The following is a 22,858-nucleotide window of genomic DNA, read 5'->3' on the forward strand; positions in this document are numbered from 1 at the left end:
CCCATAGACGGTATCTTGGTAAGAAGAACCATCGACGAATTTATTCAAGAACATACAATACAATTAAATTTATTGCGGGAATCCTTTCATGAATGCATCCTAAATAAATCAGGCTCATGTAGCGAAATTATCAAACGCGTGAAGATTTTAAATCAACTTGCGAATGATGTTGAATATTATCATGGTATGTTTATTCAGGCGATAGTCGACGATATATCAATTGCCGATTATGTTCTTCCTATTAGCAAATTCGAGTTGATCAAAAATTCAGGAGAAAAACAAAAATTCATGAGAGTATTTGGATTAACCGAGGAAACGCTACTAAATTTCAAATTTCCCAATTCTGATGCTGATGAAATGAGAAAAATCGTCACTGATACCATCGATGAATTATTTCCGAAATTACATGCCGCGTGGACTAAAAAAATACAATCAGAATCGATTCTCAAACACAATAACGATCCCGCCGGGCAGGGACGGCATATCTCGCCAGGTATCGTTAACATAACGGAAGTTATCGCGATTTATCTTCACGCGGATGTTGTCGAGGGTAGCTACAATGTTGATTCGTCAGAGTCAAATCAGGCGCAGCAGGGATTTATCTTGTATTCGTTCTCGCCTAGCGCTTCTCCTGGTTATTTGATAATAAAAGAACCAGTAAATCCGTTTTATCTGCGATGTCATAATCGGTTGTTGTCGAGGATAAATTTCAAACTAACAGATCAGAAGGGAAATCTGCTTGATATACGCGGAGAAACTGTAAGTATCAATCTCCTGGTAAAATCGTGAGAATTGTAGATTCTTGAATCTGTCCGCCAAGGAAAAATGGCCCAAAAAAATAAATAAAAACCAGGAAATTTTTCAAAATTAGTAAAAATTTTTAATTTTGATGGGGTAAATACCCGTCAAATCGAGTAATTTATATAATTTCGTGAATCTGCTGGGGTAAATACCCGTCAAATTGAGTAATTTATATAATTTTATGTTTTTGGTGGGGTAAATACCCGTCAAAATTAAGAAAATTGCATAATTTCAGTAGATAAATTATTTTGGTAAATAATAAAAAAAAATTAATAAAAATCAGAAAAATTAAGAAATTTGTGTAATTTTATGTTTTTGATGGGGTAAATACCCGTCAAATCGAGTAATTTATATAATTTAGCAAATCTGCTGGGGTAAATACCCGTCAAATTGTGCAATTTATATAATTTTATGTTTTTGGTGGGGTAAATGACCCAAAAAAATAAATAAAATCCAAGGAAAATTTCAAAAATAATATATTTTTTTAATTTTTGTTTTCTTTTTGTGATTCAGGAATCAGGAATCGATGATTCCCTAATTTTGCTTTCATCAACAAGCCTTTTCAGCTGCCTGACACGCGAGCTTGTAATTTTTCTCGACTCATACTCGTCGGATAATCTCAATCTAACTTTTTCTACCAACGTCGATAACTTAACAAAATCCTCGATTTGATCATCGCTGACTGTTGCAAGTGATTGGTACATCGCGATTTGGATTTTCTTTATTAGTTTGTACTCCGAGGGCAGCGTGTATTTATATTCGAGTTTTCCTTGAACAATCGTCTCAAATTCGGATCGGATTTTACTCGTGTCCAACTCCGATGGAAGATTTATTTTTTTCTTCAGGTCATCGATGGCTTCGATGATGTTATTTATGTTTTGTTCGTCCATATTATACAATCCTGTAATATTCAATTAATTTTCAAAATCTTCGATCTCACTTTCCGAATCGAATATTATTGGGATATATGAAAATTCGATCCACTCACCGAGATCATATGAAAACGTCGCGTTGATTATTTTTTCTGCCGTACGTTGCACCGATGCTGGATTAATACTATAATATTTTGCAGCGGCGCTCATTGACTCAAATACAAGCTCCTCGCCTGTTTCTCGATTTATCGATTTAACCGCCTTAGGTGGTCGCCGTCCGCCACCGGTATTGCCGGATCTTGAATTTTCACTCGGAGTCACTGCTCGGAGATTGGAAAGTTTATTGTTAATTTTATTTCCATCGATGTGATCGATAACAAGTCCAATTTCTACTGGTCCGCGAAAACACTCGAATATAAATTTGTGACATGAATAACTCATGCCTCTTCGTTTTTTGGTTTTGTTGATGGTAAATCTGAGATATCCGTTTTTATCAATTATACCGACTTGATTTCTTGTTTTGATATATCTGACAACACCATCCGATGACGCCTCGTATCCCTCAATGGTTGGGTGTGATTTGAACTCGTGTGTGATTTTCATTGCAGGAATCGTTGATTTCAGATCCATATACAATATTCTGTTTGTTTAAATCATAATTTGCCTTGAATCGATTAATATAATCCTCTTCGCATGTTATCACCGACGAGGATCTCTTTTCGTAATATCTCCGTAATTCTCGATAATTTTTCCCTCCACAGGATAAACATAATCGGGTCTTTCCTCGAGTGCCAACTTGGCAAACTAAACACCGCTGTGGTCCCTTACTGCCACGTCGAATTGCATATATGTGAGCACCACAATAATCACCTCTGCAGGATTTGTCGCATGATTTTGTTGATCCGATTGGTATCCATTTGCATTGCATTATATAATTTAAACATTTGTCTAAAATATAATAATGGATGCATTTGATCTTGATGAGGCAGAATATATCATTCCTGAAGTTGATCGAGCCAAGAAGGAATTCTTCGATGATGGAGCGGTTCATACTTGGTCAACTTGGAAAACAAACTCTATTGATGCTACGATGAATCTGGAGCGAGCGAAGAAAATAATCGAGCACATAAAAAACTCGCATAAAGAAGAGCGATTTATCTTCGGAATAAAATTTATCGCACAAATGCCGGACGACACTTGGATTATTCGCGATAAACGAGATCCCGTGCGTGGCGGTAAGAAAAATGTTGTTCTTGATAAAAACTCTAAGCATGGATTGTTATTGGGAATCGATGGTCCTTATTATGCTAGAGCGTATCCATCTAGTGCTGTTGTTTATGGTATTTATCGGCTGAATAATAATCCCGACATGAAAAATCTACCTGCGATGAAAGAATCGCCGATGATAAATTGCGTTGCCGAGCGTGTTATCGAACATATGAAAAACGCTCGACGTGGATCTGGCTTGACCCAATTGAGGTTGGACAAAATTAACTCATGGGCGAAGACAGTTGTTGATGGCGCATCGATTGACGATGTTGCTGTGTTGAGCAAAAAACTTAAATTTCCAATCACGGTGAAAACACTATCAGGAGAAATATTATACTCGTCGCCGTACAAATCTCGAGGAGTACCAATTGAGATTGTTGATCATAATTCACATGCGTGGTCGCAATCGGTAATGATATTTCCGCGAGATCGTGTTATTAAATTTTATCCCGTGGAAAATTCCACGGATGCCGCGAAGGACAATTCCGATGCCATGTTCAGATATATCAAAATATTAGCCGCGTCTGATCCAATATCAGTTTGGTTATTCTCGAGCGAAGAAAAATACGATCAGTTTATATTGCCGCGCGGAGATATTTACCGTGATGAAAAATTACATGAATTGATGAAAAATATCGCAGTGAAATATTCGTCAAATCCTGATCAGTTACTGACAAATTGTTTTACTGTTCCGTCTGTTGCCGCTCATGCTGCCAGAGAGAGAAACTCATGGAAACCTACGAGAAACGAATTCCTCGCCGATATTCAACTTAGTTGTATCGAATACGGCCATGGCGGATTGTGGAATACCAAGTACGATTTCGAAGATATGATCTCCGTTGACATGAGCGCGTGCTATCCTGGAAGTTTCCTCGGATATGGCGATTGTGCAGATTATTTTGCTAAATTTGGCCATCCCACCAACGAGATGACAAGGGTAGCGATTAACGGACCGTTGCCTGATTTTGTCATAACAGGATTCGCTTATGTCACTTCATTCGAGTTTGCTGAAAATTTACATAAAATTTGCTATATTTGGTTCGGTCGGCATTTATCGCAGCGTCGTTGGGTCCCTACGGTGTTGTTGAGATATATGCTGGATTCGTCAATGTTAATATCGTTGACGGTGAGCGAGGCGATTATATCATACAGGAAACAAACTGAGGTGTGGTTGCCGACGGATTGTGACAACGCGAAAGATATAGGAAGAAAAATAATTGGCAAATTTACTCAAGGAGGATCCGTTGATCATAAACATCGCCACGCTAGGTTGTTTATCAATGACGCCGAGATGGATTTTATTATCGCCGATACGGTATCGCGAGGAATATTCTGCAACAGAGAAAATATTATCATTGACGGAACAAAGTTAGGTACCGTAATTAGCTACCTCGATGGAGAATCAGCGCAGTATACGCATTTGAGGTCGTCGATGCTTGCTTATGTGAGTATAAATTTGCTGTCGATGATAAATAAATTTTCTGATATCGCGGTAAGAGTCGCGACGGATTCGTTTTATATCGATAAGAAATACCAATACAGGTTGGATAATTTAATCGCCGATGGTAGCTCTTGGGGAACTTGGAGGATAAAAAACGAGGATATCCTAGATTATTGTGAAGACGCCGATGTCGAAGATTGCGATAAATTTCATCGAGATAAATGCGAAGAAACATCGACGGCTGCATCCGCATTTGACCCGATTTCACGTAACAAATTCGTTTACATGAATGGTCCTGGTGGTAGCGGTAAAACAACGCGAGAGATAAATTTATTTTCAAATTCCGATATGATCGTGTTGACTCCAACTCACAGATTAGCGCGAGAAATAAGGCAACGCGGAGTTGATTCTCGTACGTATCATAGTTATTTCAAATACAGCGGTGGATTATGGGATTCGGCTCGCATGGGAAACAAATATATCAACAAGATCATAATATTTGATGAAATTTGCACAGTAAGTCTTGTCACGCTAAAATCATTCCTGGCATGGCTGGAGGGGAAAAATACCGCCGTGATAATGTGCGGCGATCACGGTCAGCCTGATCCTATTGATGGTGAATCGCCTCACGAATGGCTCAGAAGCTTCGTTGACTATTATGAGGAAATCGACGCCGATTATAGATCCGATGATAGTTTACTGACCGAATTTAAGAAAATAATTCGATTACAACCAAATAAGTTTCAATGCGATGTGATGAGAAGAATAATCGACGAGACTCCGATGGATATTTTTCTAAATTTGTGGCGTCCCGATCATTTGATCGTTGCTAGCAGAAAAATTGTTCGCGATATTATTCAGAAAATGTTATTCAAGCTTCATTGCGAGAAATTTCCAACATTACAGGTGCCGTTGTGTTACAGGCCCGCTGATACCAGGAAACAAAATATTAGTGTTACTTTGCCATGCGGAGAGGAAAAGATTTTGGTACTGAACGATATTATTCTCGTTGATATTAATCTTGTCAATGACGCGATAAACGCAGAAAGATTGCCATGGAAACTAGGATATGCAACAACGATACACTCATCACAGGGATTGACCGTGCACGGCCAGGTTTGGATCGTCGATGATAGAATCTCCTGGTCAAATTTAGTGTATTTGGCCGTGTCGAGAGTAAGAAAATTATCTCAGTTAGGTAGAATTCGAATAAATCACATTAATGACGCTGGCGGTAGTTGAGTATCTTTTGGTATTATTTGTAATTCTTCTTTGGTAAATCCGCGTTGAGGCGCTAGCGAATCTAGGATATAAATTGCTGGTCTTCCCGATGATCTTGTTACGGCTGATATTTTATGTGTTGTAACGCTCCAGTTTGGATCGGTTGCTCTTTTTCTTCCTCCTTCGGCTTCTCCTTCCTTATATAAATACCTGACCGTGACGCTACCTAACACAGGCGGAATCGTAGAATCTCGCTTTAGTGGTATATTCGATTTTGTAATTGCAATTGCGGGTTTCATTGCTATTGTTCTCGTTGTCTCGTTATTTAGCGCGTTAATCACGTGAGGCAACCTCGATACCCAATCGTGAGATCGATTATCTTGAATAAACTCACGCGCGTATTGGTATCCGAATAATCTTTCCGCGAGTGTTTTGTTGAATCTTTCGACGATAGCTTGATTGTGATGAACACCTACAATACCGCGACGGATTTTAACATTATTCTTTTTCATCAATGAAGTAACCGCGCCGAGAAATTCTCGACCTGGATCAACCTGGAGAAGCTTCGGCCATGTTAACGGAGATCGCGAGTAAATTTTCTCAAATGCCCTTGCAATCTCCGTTGCTGTTTTATTCGATAATGGCTCCGCTTCTTTGTATCTACTAGCGATATCAACAACCGTCAACACGTATTTGTATGTGACTCCGTCGACGGTATCATGAGGAAGAAACATCAAATCAGCCTGATGAACTTCATTAGGTACACTGACAGAGAAACTCGCATATGGTATTTTTTTAGGCGGAGGAAGATATATTTGCCAGACCGCCTGTTTCGATAGCCACGATTCAGCGGTGGATTGTTTTACTTTAGCGGCCTTGGCGAGTTTGGCAATTGCTGATTTTCCTCGCCAGAATCCTAGCGGAGAATAATATATCTGCTCCATTATTATTTACCAGCGCCGAGTACTAATTTACCTTTCATTGCGCCTTTTATCAACCAAGTTGCCAATTTTTCTTTGAAACTTTTGTCAGGAATCGCGTTTAGTGCGTGAATTAGCCTGATATCAGCGAGATGCCTTTGTTGTAAATCACCGCTGCGATACGCGAGATCGTGGTAGTAACAAGCGTTATCGATGGCGTTTACTGGATCTTCACCTTGCTTTGGTTGGTTATTATCGTCGAGTCTTATATCGAGTCTTGTTCCGGGTCCACAGTAATTGTACCCTGGTAGATGCTTCTCTCCGGGATATTTCGCCCAGGGCAACCCGGGTAGATTTTTCATGGAGGCGGTAATGTCTCCTCCGGTTCTTCTACTTTTTTTTTTACAAATCTGAACTTGCGTGTCTTACAAACTTCGCATTCACCCTTGATTGCGTTTCTGTTGTTGCGTGTGACGATTTCGATTGGATTTAACGTAGCTGTGTGAGTGCGACACTTAACACAATATAGATCCATGTATTCTAGTAACATGAATGTAATTGATTTTTCGGCCACGAAGAAACGCGAGCAAATAAAACACAACGCGGTGTTACCAAATTCGATAAGAATGATAATCATTGGCCCGTCAGGATCTGGAAAGACGCAGTTGTTGCTAAATTTGATTATGCGATGGCTAAAATGGGACAAATTGTATTTGGTTGCACCGTCCGTTGATGATCAGCGTTGTTATCAAGTACTAAAAGAATTTAGCGACAATACCGACGAAGGCACGATAGAATTTATCACAGACATCAATGAATCTCCATCCGTGGAAAATTTAGATGGCGATGCTAATAATCTTGTCGTTTTCGATGATGTCATGCTGGATAAGCAGACCAATCCGGCTAGGATATTCTCGCGTGGCCGACACAAGAACACCGATATTATTTACGTGACGCAGCGATATACGCAAATTCCAAAGGTAATTAGGGACAATTGCAATATCTTATCGGTTTTCAATGGCGTCGATACTCACACGCTGAGAAATATTCATCAGACTTGGTGTAACGGCGATATGGACATAAACAAATTTAAAAATTTCTTCAGCCGTGCCCAGGCAACACCGCATGGTTTTATCACGATCAATCTTCATGATCCGCGTAGTAGATATCGAATCGGTCTTGATCAAATTTATTCATGAGATCCGCAGCCCAACTTTGACAAACTCCGCGACACCAGAATAAATTCCCCCCCCCCCCCCCGAAAAGATCTGTTTTTTACTTGTCCAGAATCATTGAATTTGCTCACAAAAATTGCACTCTGGGTCGAATTTACGCAAATTAATTTTCGTAGGAAGGTTTATTTCTGCTTTCTGAGGCTTCTACGGGAAATGTTCTCGTAGGAGGCTTTATTTGGTCTGGAACGTCTGGTCTGTAGAACTTCCCTGCTGCTTAATGTTCTTAGTTACACAGATTGCATAAAATGGAATACAGGTTGATGTCACATATCAGTGTCATGTTGCTAAGTATATTTCAACCAAATATGATTTGTATATGTACTTATCTATGAACAATTCCAGGAGATTCTGCTTTATTTTCTTTTAAAAAAAGAAAACAATGAGTAAGATACAGAGCCTATTTCACTTGAAAATATGTACAATCTTCCTCCACCAAACTATCATTATCTGCTTGAAAAAATCTGGGCAGAAATAACATAATTCTCACTTGCAGATCATGATAGGAAATGTGACCCTTTCCCCCAATATGTATGTATGTATGTATGTATGCATGTATGTGTGTGTATCTATTATTTTTTCTAAATCTTGTTTGTTCTAGTGAGACCTGCCATAATAGAAGAAATTAGGGGTTGGAGGGGTTGTTCAAAAGTTTAAAATATTTTGTAAACTGTTGCATATTCAAGTCTGAAATTTGGTTTATGCCTTCACCAAAGCTGGCTATTTAATATAACTTATGGGATTTCACATTGGTCACTTGGTCATATTTCAGGGTATTGAAGGTGGGAAGGGCTACCCCTCTGTAACAGCAGTTCGGGACATGATGGGACATTTATAGGAATACATTGTGTACCTCAGATCATGCTGCCAGGGATGTCAGTTGGGTTGATGATTAAAAATTCCCACAATATAAATATATATATATATATATATATATATATATATATATATATATATATATATATATATATATATATATATAAGGCAAAATATTTAAATGACATAATTTAAAATCACCCTCTTGGTGTAACCCCAGGGTACCAATTTTAAGACTTATCACATTTCCAGCTATTAACTATGTTTTTAAAAATAGCAACAGCACAGGGGGAATTGTTTTGTTTGTTGTTGTTTGTTTATGGCAACATATTATTGTTATTATTATTATTATTGTTATTATTTACACAACATAATAATAATGATAATAACAATTAGTATTTTTATTATTATTTTTTCATTTACACCAAGTTATTATTATATTATTAGGATTGTTTTTTACGCCAACATATTATTATTATTGTTGTTATTATTATTATAATTATTATTATTATTATTATTATTAGTAGTAGTAGTAGTAGTAGTAGTAGTAGTAGTAGTTTTTCAGTTTCCAGATCAATGTAGGATTTATATATTTATTTTTTATACCAACATATAATAATAATAATAATAATTGTATTATTATTATTATTATTATTGTTTTATTTACATCAAAATATTATTATTATATTATTATTATTATTGTTGTTTTTATTCTTTTTATTATTATTATTATTATTATTATTATTATTATTATTATTATTATTATTATAATTTCAGTTTCCAGACCAAAGAAGGATTTTTATATGTTTGACATATTTTGAAAAATTGGCAATGAATGACTGTGTACAAATGAAGCATGGAGTACCTATGATTGCAGTTAAAAAGAGGAAAAATTCAGGTGACTCGACATTTTTGTTGTCATTCACATTCCCACAGCAACTATTTTCTCCATTCTCCCAATGGTGACTCTGGCATCATATTCTGACTTTTGTATTTTGTAAGTTTCCCCAGCACCATGGCTTAATACAGTGTATAATTAGTATATATATATATGCTAAATATGATAGCTCTTTTAAACTTGGTTTAAAAATCTGACCCAGTTTGTATGGTTAGGTGGATATGCAGACAAATAGACAATAGACATATTGATTGGCAGGGGTGGATGGTGGGGTTATTCTTGACATGTATTTATGGTTGTTAGTACCTTGATTGTAGTAGCATCATGGTCACTAGACAGGGTAAGGATTTGTTTTCCTCCTTAGCTACCCAACCCCATTAGATTTTTAAATGAATCGTTATTTTTATATTGGTAGTAGATGTATGATCAAGGTCAGGTTCACTAGACAAGGGGTCATGCACTTTCAGCTGCTAAATATTTGAAACATGCAGAGTTAAATAAAAGCAAAACTTGATGCATTCATGTCATTGGAATATATCTCTAGTTTAATGTACTGTTTTGGAGATTCATGGGTTTCAAGTACATGTATTTTTTCCAGATACCATAAATTGATACAATAATACTTAATAATAATGATAGTTGTTTGCTGTCTGTGGAGCCTTAAGTAGAATTCAACCATCACTGACTCTAGACCATTCATGCCAGTGGTATTACAGATACTTAATCTCATAAAATTCCATATTGGGGACTTTTTTTCTAACAATATAGAGTATAGTGTTGGCTTAAATATGTGCATATTTATGTTTTAATAGTGTCCATTGACTTTATAATTAGTAAAAGCATTTACATGTTTTCACATTAATGACTCATCTTGTTCAATACTGTATTACTATTAGGACACAAACAAACATACTGCAACAGTTATCAACACCATATAGTGAGTACTGCACCATATTGTGAGTACAACACCATATTGTGAATACGACACTGTATAGTAAGTACAACACCATATAGTGAGTACAACACGATATAGTGACTACAATACCATATAGTGAGTACAACACCATATAGTGAGTACAAAACTGTATAGTAAGTACAACACCATATAGTGAGTGCAATACCATATTGTGAGTACAACACTGTATAGTGAGTACAACACCATATATGAAGTACATAAGTTAGGTTGTATTCTACAGTAGTCATTTATTGAATATACCAGTACATATTTTTCAGGTGCAACATACAAACTCCGGTATGCAAGAGTAAAAGAGCTGTTTGGATTTACAACAAGCAAGGGCAATGTCGCAATTAGTGACAAGGAGACTGTGATGGCATTATATGTGGAATATCCACACAGACAGATCCAATATTGCCTATTCTACTAACAAGGAGACCATGAAGGCATTATCTGTGGAATATCCACACAGAAAAATCCAATATTGTTTATTCTGGTGACAAGGAGACTGTGAATGCATTACCTGTGGAATATCCACACAGACAAATCCAGTATTGCTTATTCTGGTGACAAGGAGACCATGAAGGCATTATCTGTGGAACATCCACACAGACATATCCAGTACTGCCTATTATAGTGACAATGAAAAATTGAAGGCATTATGTGTGGAATATCCACACAGACATATCCATTATTGCCTATTCTAGTGACAATGAGACTGAAGGATTATCTGTGGAATATCCACACAGAACCACTATTGCCTATTCTAGTGACACAGTGACTGTGAAGGCATTATCTGTTATATATCCACACAGACAGATCCATTATTACGAATTCTAGTGATAAGGAGACTGTGAAGGCATTATCTGTGTAACATCCACCCATACAGATCCGGTATTGCATATTCTAATGACAAGGAGATGTGAAGGCATTATCAGTGTAATATCCACCCATACAGATACAGTACTGCATATTCTAATGACAAGGAGATGTGAAGGCATTATCAGACAGCTTTTTCCACTGAGGTTAGTGGGGCTAGCATATTCAGAGGGGGAAAATGGCAACCATTGTTTACAGACTGCCAACACTCCCCCCCCCCCCAGTGTAACACATTCATATTTCATAGTCTATAAGTATTATGCATAAAGGATATGTGGTACTTTTTATAAGAAAGAACTGTGAACCAGTCTTAAAATGGGTGAATTAACATAAAGTAGAGTATATACGAGTTTGGTGGTCCATAATTGGTTAATAATGAAAAGTAAAATTTTAGTAAAAATATTTTTGAGAGCTTATCCTATCTGTAATTTTAAAAAGATATAGACACAGTTATATTGATGAAAGTTTAGTATTTTTACAGATCTGACTTAGGAGCACTCAGTAAGGAAAGTAACAACTGAATCATTTGGTGCAGAATGGATAACATGTGTTTTATGCACATGTAGACAAAAAGATGCAGTGGCTCATATGATCTCCACATAGAAGCTTGCACCAAGGATAGTTGTACATGGATAAATATCAGTCTGATCAGCAGCACCCAGAAATGTTAAGTTATTAAATTTTGAATATCATGGTGTTTCCATATGAGCGCTGAATTAGTACAGTGAATCCGAAAGGAAACTCACTTGTTATTGAGTACAATTTCATGGCTTCCATGACTATGTTATATTATGTTTAGGTGGGGGTGTTTGTGTGTTTATTTAACCTTTTCCCTTTTATTTATCATGCAGCAAAAATCTAAAAGAATACTCTGCTTTGGAAAAGAAAGAATCATGGAGTTCTGGAAAAATGGCAACAGTAAGGAAGGTGCTTGAGATCAGCTGCATGAGTTCAGACGAGGAAAGGGCAGATAGTGGGCATTCTTCATGGGAATCCAAAGTGAAGAAGATATTGGACCAAAAATATATTGATATGTTCAACAAGATGCAAGAGGCTTCTGTTAAAAAGAACCTGGAGCATCAAACGGGCCAAATAAGCTCCTGAAGTCCCAAAAGAATGAAGTAGATAATAGCCAAAAGCATTCAGGGGGATGATGAAGACAGTGTCAAACAGAGGCCTCCTGAACATTGGGGGGGGGGGGAATTTTCCCTCACAGAATCATGCTGTATATTAAACAGTGCATGAAGAAAGTGAAATGAGCTTGAACTTGATGCACCCATGATAACTCCTTGTGTATTTTCATCTATGTGACTAATGTTTAGCTCACACATGTTTTGCTTGCTTGCTTTTGGATTTGCGTACAATAATTATTTTTATGATTGTTGCACCTTGTTTAAGCATTATATATATCTCTGACCCAATTTAACAATCATGACATGGGTATTTTTTTCACTTCAGGGTGCATGGATTTTGTTTTCACTTTAGGGTTTATGGGTATTTTTTCACTTTAGGGTTTATGGGTAATTTTTTCACTTTAGGGTGCACTGACAGTTTGTGATATGAAACTGACCCCTGGACTTGTTGCTCACAGTAGGTGATGCATCATAATTTGTTTCTCTCTCTCTCTTTCTCTTGATCCTCTGAAGCCTGTTAGCATGAGTAATGAATGACAAAGTGGTAACATTTTTTCTTCATATATTTTAACAATTTTTACTTTTTTAAAACTTAATTTCATTAATGAAACCCTTGTTAAAATGATCATACATAAAAACACTAAATGCTGAATAAAAATTAAACATCTTAGACATTAATGTACATAAGATGATCATCTATTCATGCCATTATGTTGAACTGTTTAGTTTTTTGGAAGTCATTTAGCTAAAGTTGTGGGATGGGTGCATTCCTGTTGTATATAACACAGTTTGATTTCTGTGAATAAAGGGTGTTTTATATTAATTGTGTTATCTCTCTCTATATATATTAATACTCATTTCCATCCATCCAATACATTGTCATTAATGCAACTATTCCCAGAGTTTTTCATAGATTGCCCTGAAAACTGGTAACTATTATGATCATGATTGGAAGACAACCATGTCAACAAATCACTCTACTCCTCATTGTTTTTGGAGGTCCTGTTCCTTTTGTGCTACTGCTGAAAATAGTGCCAGACAACATTTCATTGTGAATGCAGGTTATCTTGCTATTTTATTGACTGCAGTTAAACATAGTCTATATTATATAGTCATCATTCATAAATGCACATATTGACAAATCTCTGTGCTTCCTTAATGTATGGAAGAGTTATTGCCCTTGTTTACTTATGGCTTGATGCAGTGTATGTCACAATTTTTAATGCAGCTATTATTGCACTTTTTATTGGACTGTTGTAAAAACTATGTATGTACAGTGCTGATCATCAGATGATATGACTCATTATTGTGTTAACATAATTTTCACAAGAGTTGTCCTCAGTTTTGGCAATAGACATTCAAATCATGAGGTAGGGATGCAGGAGAGATAAGAGTATGTTTATATGAACAAAGTAGTCAACATTTGTATGGTTTAAATCAGAAATAGAGTTGGTGTTGAATAATTGTTTGGTTAAAAATTAGCTCATTATAGATGAAATGTAAATTCAATAAACCTTAAGAAAAAAATAGTGTCAGTTTGTACTTGGGTCAAATAATTAATAATAGATGTAGCTGATCAAGTGACCAATTCATGTTATTGTGTGATTCTTCTACAGTACAGTTTTGCACTTATTTTATTTTAGACAACTATTGATTTCAAAGGTATTTATATTTTGATAAAGGTTTTAACCCAAAAATGCTAGAGACATCACAACAAAGTTTTTACTGTGATATGAAACATTGAGTGTTCTGTCAGTGGGAAAGGACTAGATGGCCATTCATATTTTCTACAATTTTTGGGGGGATCATTGAAAAAGATCATTTATTGCATCAGTAAAGAAAGTCCTGTTTATTTTTGTCAGATTTGGGTATTAAGATAATCCAGTTAATTTCTGTCAGATTTTGGTATTAAGAAAATCCAGTTTATTTCTATCATGTTTTAGTATTAAGAAAATCCAGTTTATTGATGTCAGATTTTGGTATTAAGAAAATCCAGTTTATTGCTGTCAGATTTTAGTATTAAGAAAATCCAGTTTATTGCTGTCATATTGTATTATTAAGAAAATCCAGTTTATTGTTGTCAGATTTTAGTATTAAGAAAATCCAGTTGATTGATGTCAGATTGTATTATTAAGAAAATCCAGTTTATTGCTGTCAGATTGTATTTTCTTGGTAACAGACAGCCTACCATTTTTTTACTTTGAAAAGTGCGTATGTCTGCAACATTTTACATTGTAACATAAATATCCATAAATATGACAGTCTCTTTTTGTTTAATTGATACAAGCCATTGAAATTAAATATTTTGTAAGGCAATTGTATAAATGGATAAATGTATGCATTATGTTCAATCATTTACATTCGAAGCATATTATAAAGGCAAATGTCTGATAAATGGATGTAGCATAACCACGATGGGAATGTTTTTTTTACTGTCCATTGTGCATGCCAGTATTTTTTAGTTATTGGAAAAATTAATTTTATAATAAAGGATGATGCTGTTAGCTTATTGTCTTAGTTTGTTCTTTGCATATTTGCTCTATACTTTACACTTATCTGCCCCATACATCCACAATCTTATTCTGTAGTGAACATATGTCTTCAAAGACATGAAGTTGTATGACATAAATTATACATGCATTGAATTACAATAAGTATTGCATTTAGTTAGGTTTGTCTACATGACCTGAATCTGTTAAGAGAATAATATTGCATAGGATCTATAGGTATATGTTACTTGCGTGTTGCATAGGATCTATAGGTATATGTTAACTTGTGTGTTGCATAGGATCTATAGGTATATGTTAACTTGTGTGTTGCATAAGATCTATAGGTATATGTTAACTTGTGTGTTGCATAGGATCTATAGGTAAATGTTAACTTGTGTGTTGACAATTGATCATCACAATCTTAATAGTAAGACTTTTGGCTTAATTTCTCAGGACTCAGATGTGGTTTCAACATTTGTAGAATAAGTAACTTCCCATTGGTTAGGCTAGGTCACATGAATAGGTCAAATTGAAACAAATGAGTAGTGTTTTCTGTTTCATGGGGTCTGTTGTGAAATACAGATGCAATATATGGTGTATATAAGGAGAGAATTAAAAAATCAGTTTCATTTCAACTTTTGAGACATTCACACTTATTTGTTCATGTAGTAAGTCTGCAGTTTGTATGTTGTACTTAGATATTATTTGAGAGGAAAAATTTTGGAGGGGTGTGATTTGGACTTTTAATATGGCTTTAAAGATTATTCAGTCATATCGCTAAGTCTGCAGTGTGTCAGTTTATAATGATGTCTAGCTCTGGGGCGTCATGCCGCAGACTTGTAGTATCATATTGCACCCAGTTACATTTTCCTTATACCAGGCCAACCAGTCATAACTCTAGCCTCTTAATGTTGAGCACCATGCGAGGCAGCTGTTAGTGCCATTTGATTGAGTCTTTGTTATGACTTTGATGGGTTTAAACCCCCAACTTCCCACATCTGAGGCAGATGCTCTAACCACTAGACTAAGAGAGTGGTCCCATTTTTGCTCGGACTGTTCAGTAGAAATGGAAAGTGCTGATTATTTGGACTATATTATTATTTGAGAACTGTTATAAATTATTGAAAGGAATTATGGACAGTGCGTCTTGAGAGGGACGTGGTTCTTGGAGGACCAGTGCATTTCTGATTCTCACATTTTCATTTACAACTTTGATAATTAAATTCTTTGTTGCCTTTTTTATGTTACTTAGTTTGTGACTGTAGACTTGTAAAACCCATGCTCACAGAGGTGAAAATGATTGAGAGTAATGTAAAGCATTATTGCAGGAAATTACACACAAGATATACACTGATGAATAGAAATCAGATTTGCTTGTTATCAAATTTGCAGTGGAAAATACTCATTTTGTTGCCAGTAAAGACCAATAAGAAATAAGGAATAATACTTCATGCAACTTTCATTGTTGTAAACGTAACCATTGGCTACTTTAAAGGCAACTATTGACAGTTAGAAAGGTAACTATTGACTACTTTAAAGGTAACTATTGACTACTTTAAAGGAGCAGCAGAGAGGGTGAACAGACCACTTAAGGGAGTGGTCACCCTTGTGTTTTACCAAAAAAAAATAGTGACCACTCATAGAGGTCAATTATCACGTCTACGATTATTGTTTGTCCCAAACAGAATTGTAGACAAGCCCTCTCTGCTGCTATCAGTCTTGGGAATCATCATCTGAATCATGGGAATCTTCATCTGAATCTTCGGAATTTGTTCTATGTTTCAAGTAATATTCAAGTTCTGATGGTGGTTTTTCTATTTTTGGATTTATGTTCTTTCTGTGTTTATAATATATCATCAAACTTCTGTATCCATCTCCACCGCAATTTTTACAAATCTGATATAATCCTCTAACGCCGTTGTTACAACCAACACAACCTCGTGGACCAGCATGAGGGTTTTTCTTTATAAGATAATTATGTTTCTTGCAATATTCTCCACGGCATTTTTTATTACAATTGTTAGTGGTTCCTTGACGTAACCACGCACAGTTGTTCATTATATTAATGATATCTGTTTAATTCAATTTAATTTTATCATCACCCCTCTCTGCTGCTCCCCCTGTTACCCAAATATTTTATCAATACCCACACGATATCTTGTTCTTGGATCATGTAAATTTATTGTTATAAATCCATGCAGGGTAGCTTGCGCTCGTGAGAAGAAATTTTTGAATTTAATTATATCCATGTCACCACCACACCAAGTTTGATGAATATTTCGCAACGTGTATGTGTCTACGCCATTAAACACAACTAAAATGTTGCAGTTGTCTCTGATCACCTTTGGAATTTGTGCATATCGTTGAGTAACATAGATCACGTCTGTATTTTTGTGTCTCCCTCGGGAAAATATTCTGGCTGGATTTGATTGTTTATCTAGCATCACATCGTCGTATACAACTAAATTATTAATAAATCCGTCTATGGAATCTACGGATGGTGCTTCATCAATATCGGTTATAAACTCTATAACATCATTATCTTCATCCAGTAATCGTGCGTTTTCATTGAAATCTTTAAGTACATCATAACATCGCTGATCATCAACGGATGGTGCTACTAAATATAATTTATCCCATTTCAACCATCTCATTATCAGATTAAGTAATAATTGCGTCTTACCCGATCCAGATGGTCCTATGATAATCATTCTGATGGAGTTCGGTAGCGCAGGATGATGCTTAACTGGCTCTCGCTGCCGAGTTGCTGAGAAATCAATTATATCCATATATATTATAACATGAATTTATATTGTTTACGCTGTAGAGTTAAAACTCAAACTACTGATTTAGCCACGGTTATAACAAAAAATAAAAAAATAGCGTACGGTGGAAAATGTTCTACATGCGGTAGAAAGAAATTTTCGTTTTTACCTAATAAGCGCGGTGGTGATATTGCTAATTTGATGTCAAAGTTTCCAGGTGCTCCATGGGCTAAATATAGTGGAGAAAAACATCTACCAGGATATAATTATTGCGGTCCTGGTACCAGACTCGATATCAGGCTCGATGATCAAGATCAACCAAAACCAGGCGAGGAACCAATAAACGCTATTGATCGAGCTTGTCATGCTCATGATGTAGCTTATAAAAGTCAAAATCTACAAGATAGGCATATTGCAGATGTAAAATTAATTCATTCATTAAATTCTATAAAAAATAAAAATATTAGAGAATCATTAGCTAATTGGTTAGTAAGATCCTCGATGAAAGGTAAATTAGCGATTGGGGCTGGTAATTAATAATGGAATCAATTTATTATTCACCAGTTGGATACTGGAGAGGCAAAGCAGCAATTGGTAAACTCGCTGATGCAGCGGCGGTTAAACATTCTACTGCTAAAACGTGGTTGTCCAGGCAGGCAATATGGCAAATTTATCTACCACGTCCTAAACAAATTCAGTACGCGTATTTCGATGTCAGTGTTCCTAATGAAGTTCATCAAGCTGATATTCTGTTTTTACCGCATGATACTGTGCGTGGAAAAACGTACAAATACGCGCTAACCGTAGTTGATGTTGCAAGTAGATATAAAGAAGCAGAGCCGCTATCAGCGAAAACATCATCTGAAGTAGCCGATGCGTTTGAACGAATTTATCAACGAGGTGGTGGACCACAAGGTGGTCTACGATGGCCACAGCTACTACAGGTTGATCCTGGTAAGGAATTTCTTGGTCCAGTATCATCGCTGATGAAACAACATAATACCAAAATACGACGAGGTCATACTGCAATTCACCGTGATCAAGCAATTGTTCAGCGATTTAATCGAACACTTGCTGAACGGTTATTTGGATATCAATACGCGAGGGAATTTATTCAGGATAAAAGATCTCGCGAATGGGTGGCAAGATTACCAGGTGTGATAGCTGCATTAAATAATGAGATCACACGAACAACCAACATGAAACCCATTAGCGCGGTCACAAAAATAAATATACCAACACAACGAAAAGATGCTGGAAAACAAAAAATATTAGGTGATGTCACAGTCAGATATTTATATGAGCCTGGTGAACTTGAAGGTGGTAAAGCGAGAGCGACCGATCCTATTTGGAGTGTTACCACACACAAAATATCTACCGTGACAAGATCCACCGGGAGAAACGTAGGCGTTTCCAGACCTGCAATCTACAGATTAGATTCGGCCGCTCCTCAACGTGGATTTACACGTGAACAACTACAAATAATTCCCGCGGATACACAACTACCACCGCGATCACTTCAGTGATTTCGATCACTTAACTAGCACTAGTGCCAGCGCCTCTACGTCGATTACACTCAAGACAGGTTAACATGGTATTTTCTCGTGTATGACCGCGACTATTATCTTTTCTATCTACGGTAAATTGTCTTGAATCATTACTCGAATACCGCCATAACATTATACAATTACAACTGGTGCAATGATTGTTCTGCTGATGTTTTAACTCAATAATAAATTCAACATCAAGATCAAAGTCACGTTTATTTTTTTTTGTCAGATTGTTTGTATCCGATTAATTTTTTTCTTATTATATCATCATCGATGATGTTAAATTTATCAACGATTTCAGGAATTATAATTCTACGTAATTGAGATATATTTCTGACCCTCGATACCGCTAAATAAACTAAATTTGACCACTCGATGCGATCGTCTACAATCCAGACTCGTGTATCAGAAATAGTTAATCCCTGAGACGAGTGGATTGTCATAGCGTATCCCAACACCCATGGAGATTTGTCAGCGTGTATTGCATCTTCAACCACACTGATATCAACGGCGACAATATCATTTAATACGAGATTCTGTTTCCTTGACTCTGTCAAGGGTCCTGGAATATCAACATTAATATTCTGTTTTCGTGTATCTGATGGTCTATAACACAACGGTACGGGTAATTCTGAATATTGTTCTTTATGTAGTTGAAATAACTGTTGTTGTAAAGCGTCTCTGATTATTTTTCTACTTGCTACGATCAAATCGTTGGGTCTCCATGAGTTCAAAAAATCACTCATTGATGTCTCTGAGATCACTCCACGTATTATTTCACACTGAATTTTGTTTCATTGTAATCTGATTAATTTTTTAAACTCCCTCAAATTTGCATCAAGAGCTCTACGATCATCATCTATTTCTTCATAATAATCAACGAAATTTTTTAACCAATCATGTGGAGATGGTCCAACAAAGGGCGGCGGTTGACCATGATCGCCACACATTATTATGGCGGTATTTTTTGTCAACAACCAATCAAGAAACATTTTTAATGTATCCAATGACACCGTACATATCTCATCCCAAATAATTATTTTAGGTATATATTTTTCTCCCATCCGTTCAGGAGTCCATGTATCCCCGCGCCACCGAAAGAAACTATGATACGTACACGATTGTACTTGCCGCTGTTTCATCTCACGTGCAAGTCTATGTGTGGGTGTCAGCACGATTATATCTGAATTTCTAAAAACATTAATCGTTCGAGTTGTTTTGCCGCATCCACCAGGTCCATTGAGATATACTGTCTTATATCTGGTTATTGGATCACTCAACGATGGTGCCTTCGACATTTCTGATATTTTATTACCCTCACGATAAAAATCTCTCACTGGAACATCTGCTGATTCTGTGTAATTGTGTAATAGTTCCTTTTTTATTCTCCACGAACCCCATCGTTCATCATTACTTGTAAATTTCATAACAGGTTCTAAATATTTACTTGAAATATAAAATGAGTCCGTTGCGACTCTGACTGCGGTCTCAGGAAATCTATTAATCATCGATAATAAATTTATAGAAACATAAGCCAACATGGAAGATCTTAGATGAGTATATTGCGGGGAGACGTCATTTATGTAACTAACGATCGTACCTAATTTTGTTCCGTCGGATAAATAAACACTTTCTCGATTTACAAATATATTTTTCGCTGTTGTGTCAGCGATTATAAAATCGTACTCGGCATCATCTAAAATTAATCGTGCGTGATGTCTTTTATAATCATATGCACCACCTTGAGTAAATTTACCTATAATTTTTCTACCGAGATCTTTTGCGGTTTTGAGTTTATTAGGAATATCATCTTCGGAAATATCAGGATATTTTTCCTTAAACTCGCTAATAACTTCAGAATCTGACATGGGCAACCAAACTTTGGTCTGTGCATGATATGATATAATTGCCTCACTGACCACCAACGATGTCAGTATCATACAATCTAGCATATATCGTAACAAAACTATAGGTGCCCAACGTTTTTCACAAAAATGTCTGCCAAACCAAACATAACAAATCTTGTGAAGATTTTCGTTAAACTCGAACGATTCAATACAGGCGAATCCAGTCAGATCAAAATCAGGTAATGGTCCATTAATTGCCACTCGCGTCATCTCGTTTGTTGGGTGACCAAATCTTTCAAAGTACACAGAACAATCTCCGTATCCCAGAAAACTTCCTGGATAACATGCAACCATATCAACCGAAATAACATCATTGTAATTGTATTTGGTATTCCATAATCCGCCATGTCCATATTCGACGCAACTTGCGCGTACGTCCTCGAGTAAATCAAATCGTGTTGGTTTCCATGAATTTCGTTCTCTGGCGAAATGAGCCGCAACAGATGGAACGGTAAAGCAATTAGTTAGTAATTTGTCAGTATTTTCCGCGTGCTTGCACTGTAAAAACGTCGCAAGATTTTTCATCTCGTCATGGAGGGATTCTGTGCGATATATTTCACCGTTCGGTTTGACAAACTGATCAAATTCACCCTCCTCATTACTTTTAAATAACCATACCGATACAGGATCGGTTTTACTTATTTCGTTGATAAAATCAAACATACTATCTGCCCCAGAATTATCTGGGGAGTAAAATCTAACAGTTCGATCACGTGGAAATATTGTTACCGCGTTAGTCCATGCGTGCGCGTTATGATCGATAATATTTATTGGAGCTCCCTTCGATTTATAATTCGACTGGTACAGTACTTCTCCCGTTATTGTCGCTACGGTTATTGGAAATTTTAATATTTTTCCTAACTCAGCAACATCTTTTATTGTAGCACCGGTATCCTTAACTGAATCAGCCCACGAGTTTATTTTTTCACGCCTTAAATCAGTTAATCCATTTCCACGCATCGCGTTTGTAAAGTGTTCTATTACTCGCTCGGCTACGCAATTTAACCTTGAAAATTTCATCGGCACTAGTTTATCAACGTTGGGTTTTTTATTTATCTCATAAATTCCATAAATAACCGCCGTTACAGGATATGCTCGCTCATAATACGGTTTGTCAATACCCGTCAGTAGACCCGGTCTGGAATTTTTACTTAATATGATAGTTTTATTATTGCCAAGGACAGGATCATATTTATCACGGATAATCCAACTACCTGTTTCTGTTAATACAATAAATTTTACTCTGAAGAAATATTTTTGATTGCCCTCGTATTCAGCGATGTAGTTAATGATAGTTGCCGCTCGCTTGTCGTTCATTGTGGCGTCCGTGACTTTGTCGACACTGACTTTGCCAGCTTTCTTGACTCCGTCAGTGCGTATAATCTTGAACGTTGACCATGTATGAGATGCACCATCCGTGTAAAATTATTTCTTGGCGTCGTGAATTTTCGAGATCAAACTTTTATTTTTCGTATCAACCAGATCTCGCACTGGCAAGTCAGAAGATAATCTGTCAAGGTTGAATTTATATTTAACAGGCCTAGTTTGGGATAATCTCTCAAACTCGTTCATATAATTAAAACAAATATTTAAATAAAGAAAATTATATATATATATACAATGTCCCAATGCAGATGGTTGATGATCTGCTCGGTAAATCGATGCAACAAATCCTGTAGAAGGGAATTTTGTTGGATGCACTCACAAAAC

At 36.3% G+C, this 22,858-nt stretch overlaps 1 protein-coding gene across 3 annotated transcripts; it reads left to right on the forward strand.

Moving 5' to 3' along the window:
• The first annotated feature begins 9,346 nt into the window (after positions 1 to 9,346).
• On the forward strand, positions 9,347 to 14,907 carry LOC149774068 (uncharacterized). 3 transcript variants are annotated; one of them, XM_089945808.1, is made up of 3 exons: positions 9,347 to 9,470; positions 10,704 to 11,450; positions 12,156 to 14,907. In XM_089945808.1, the coding sequence occupies exons 2-3, from the start codon at positions 11,335 to 11,337 to the stop codon at positions 12,406 to 12,408; spliced, it is 369 nt and encodes a 122-aa protein (XP_089801934.1). In that variant the 5' UTR covers positions 9,347 to 9,470; positions 10,704 to 11,334; the 3' UTR covers positions 12,409 to 14,907. The 3 variants fall into 3 exon arrangements, with proteins under 3 accessions (XP_089801934.1, XP_089801936.1, XP_089801935.1); XM_089945810.1 differs by having other exon boundaries at positions 9,353 to 9,470; XM_089945809.1 differs by lacking the exon at positions 9,347 to 9,470 and having other exon boundaries at positions 10,551 to 11,450.
• The last annotated feature ends 7,951 nt before the right edge of the window (positions 14,908 to 22,858 follow it).

This window comes from Sinohyriopsis cumingii, unplaced genomic scaffold, assembly GCF_028554795.1.
Source record: "Sinohyriopsis cumingii isolate HCF-2022 unplaced genomic scaffold, ASM2855479v2 utg000426l, whole genome shotgun sequence".
NCBI classification, from domain to species: domain Eukaryota; kingdom Metazoa; phylum Mollusca; class Bivalvia; order Unionida; family Unionidae; genus Sinohyriopsis; species Sinohyriopsis cumingii.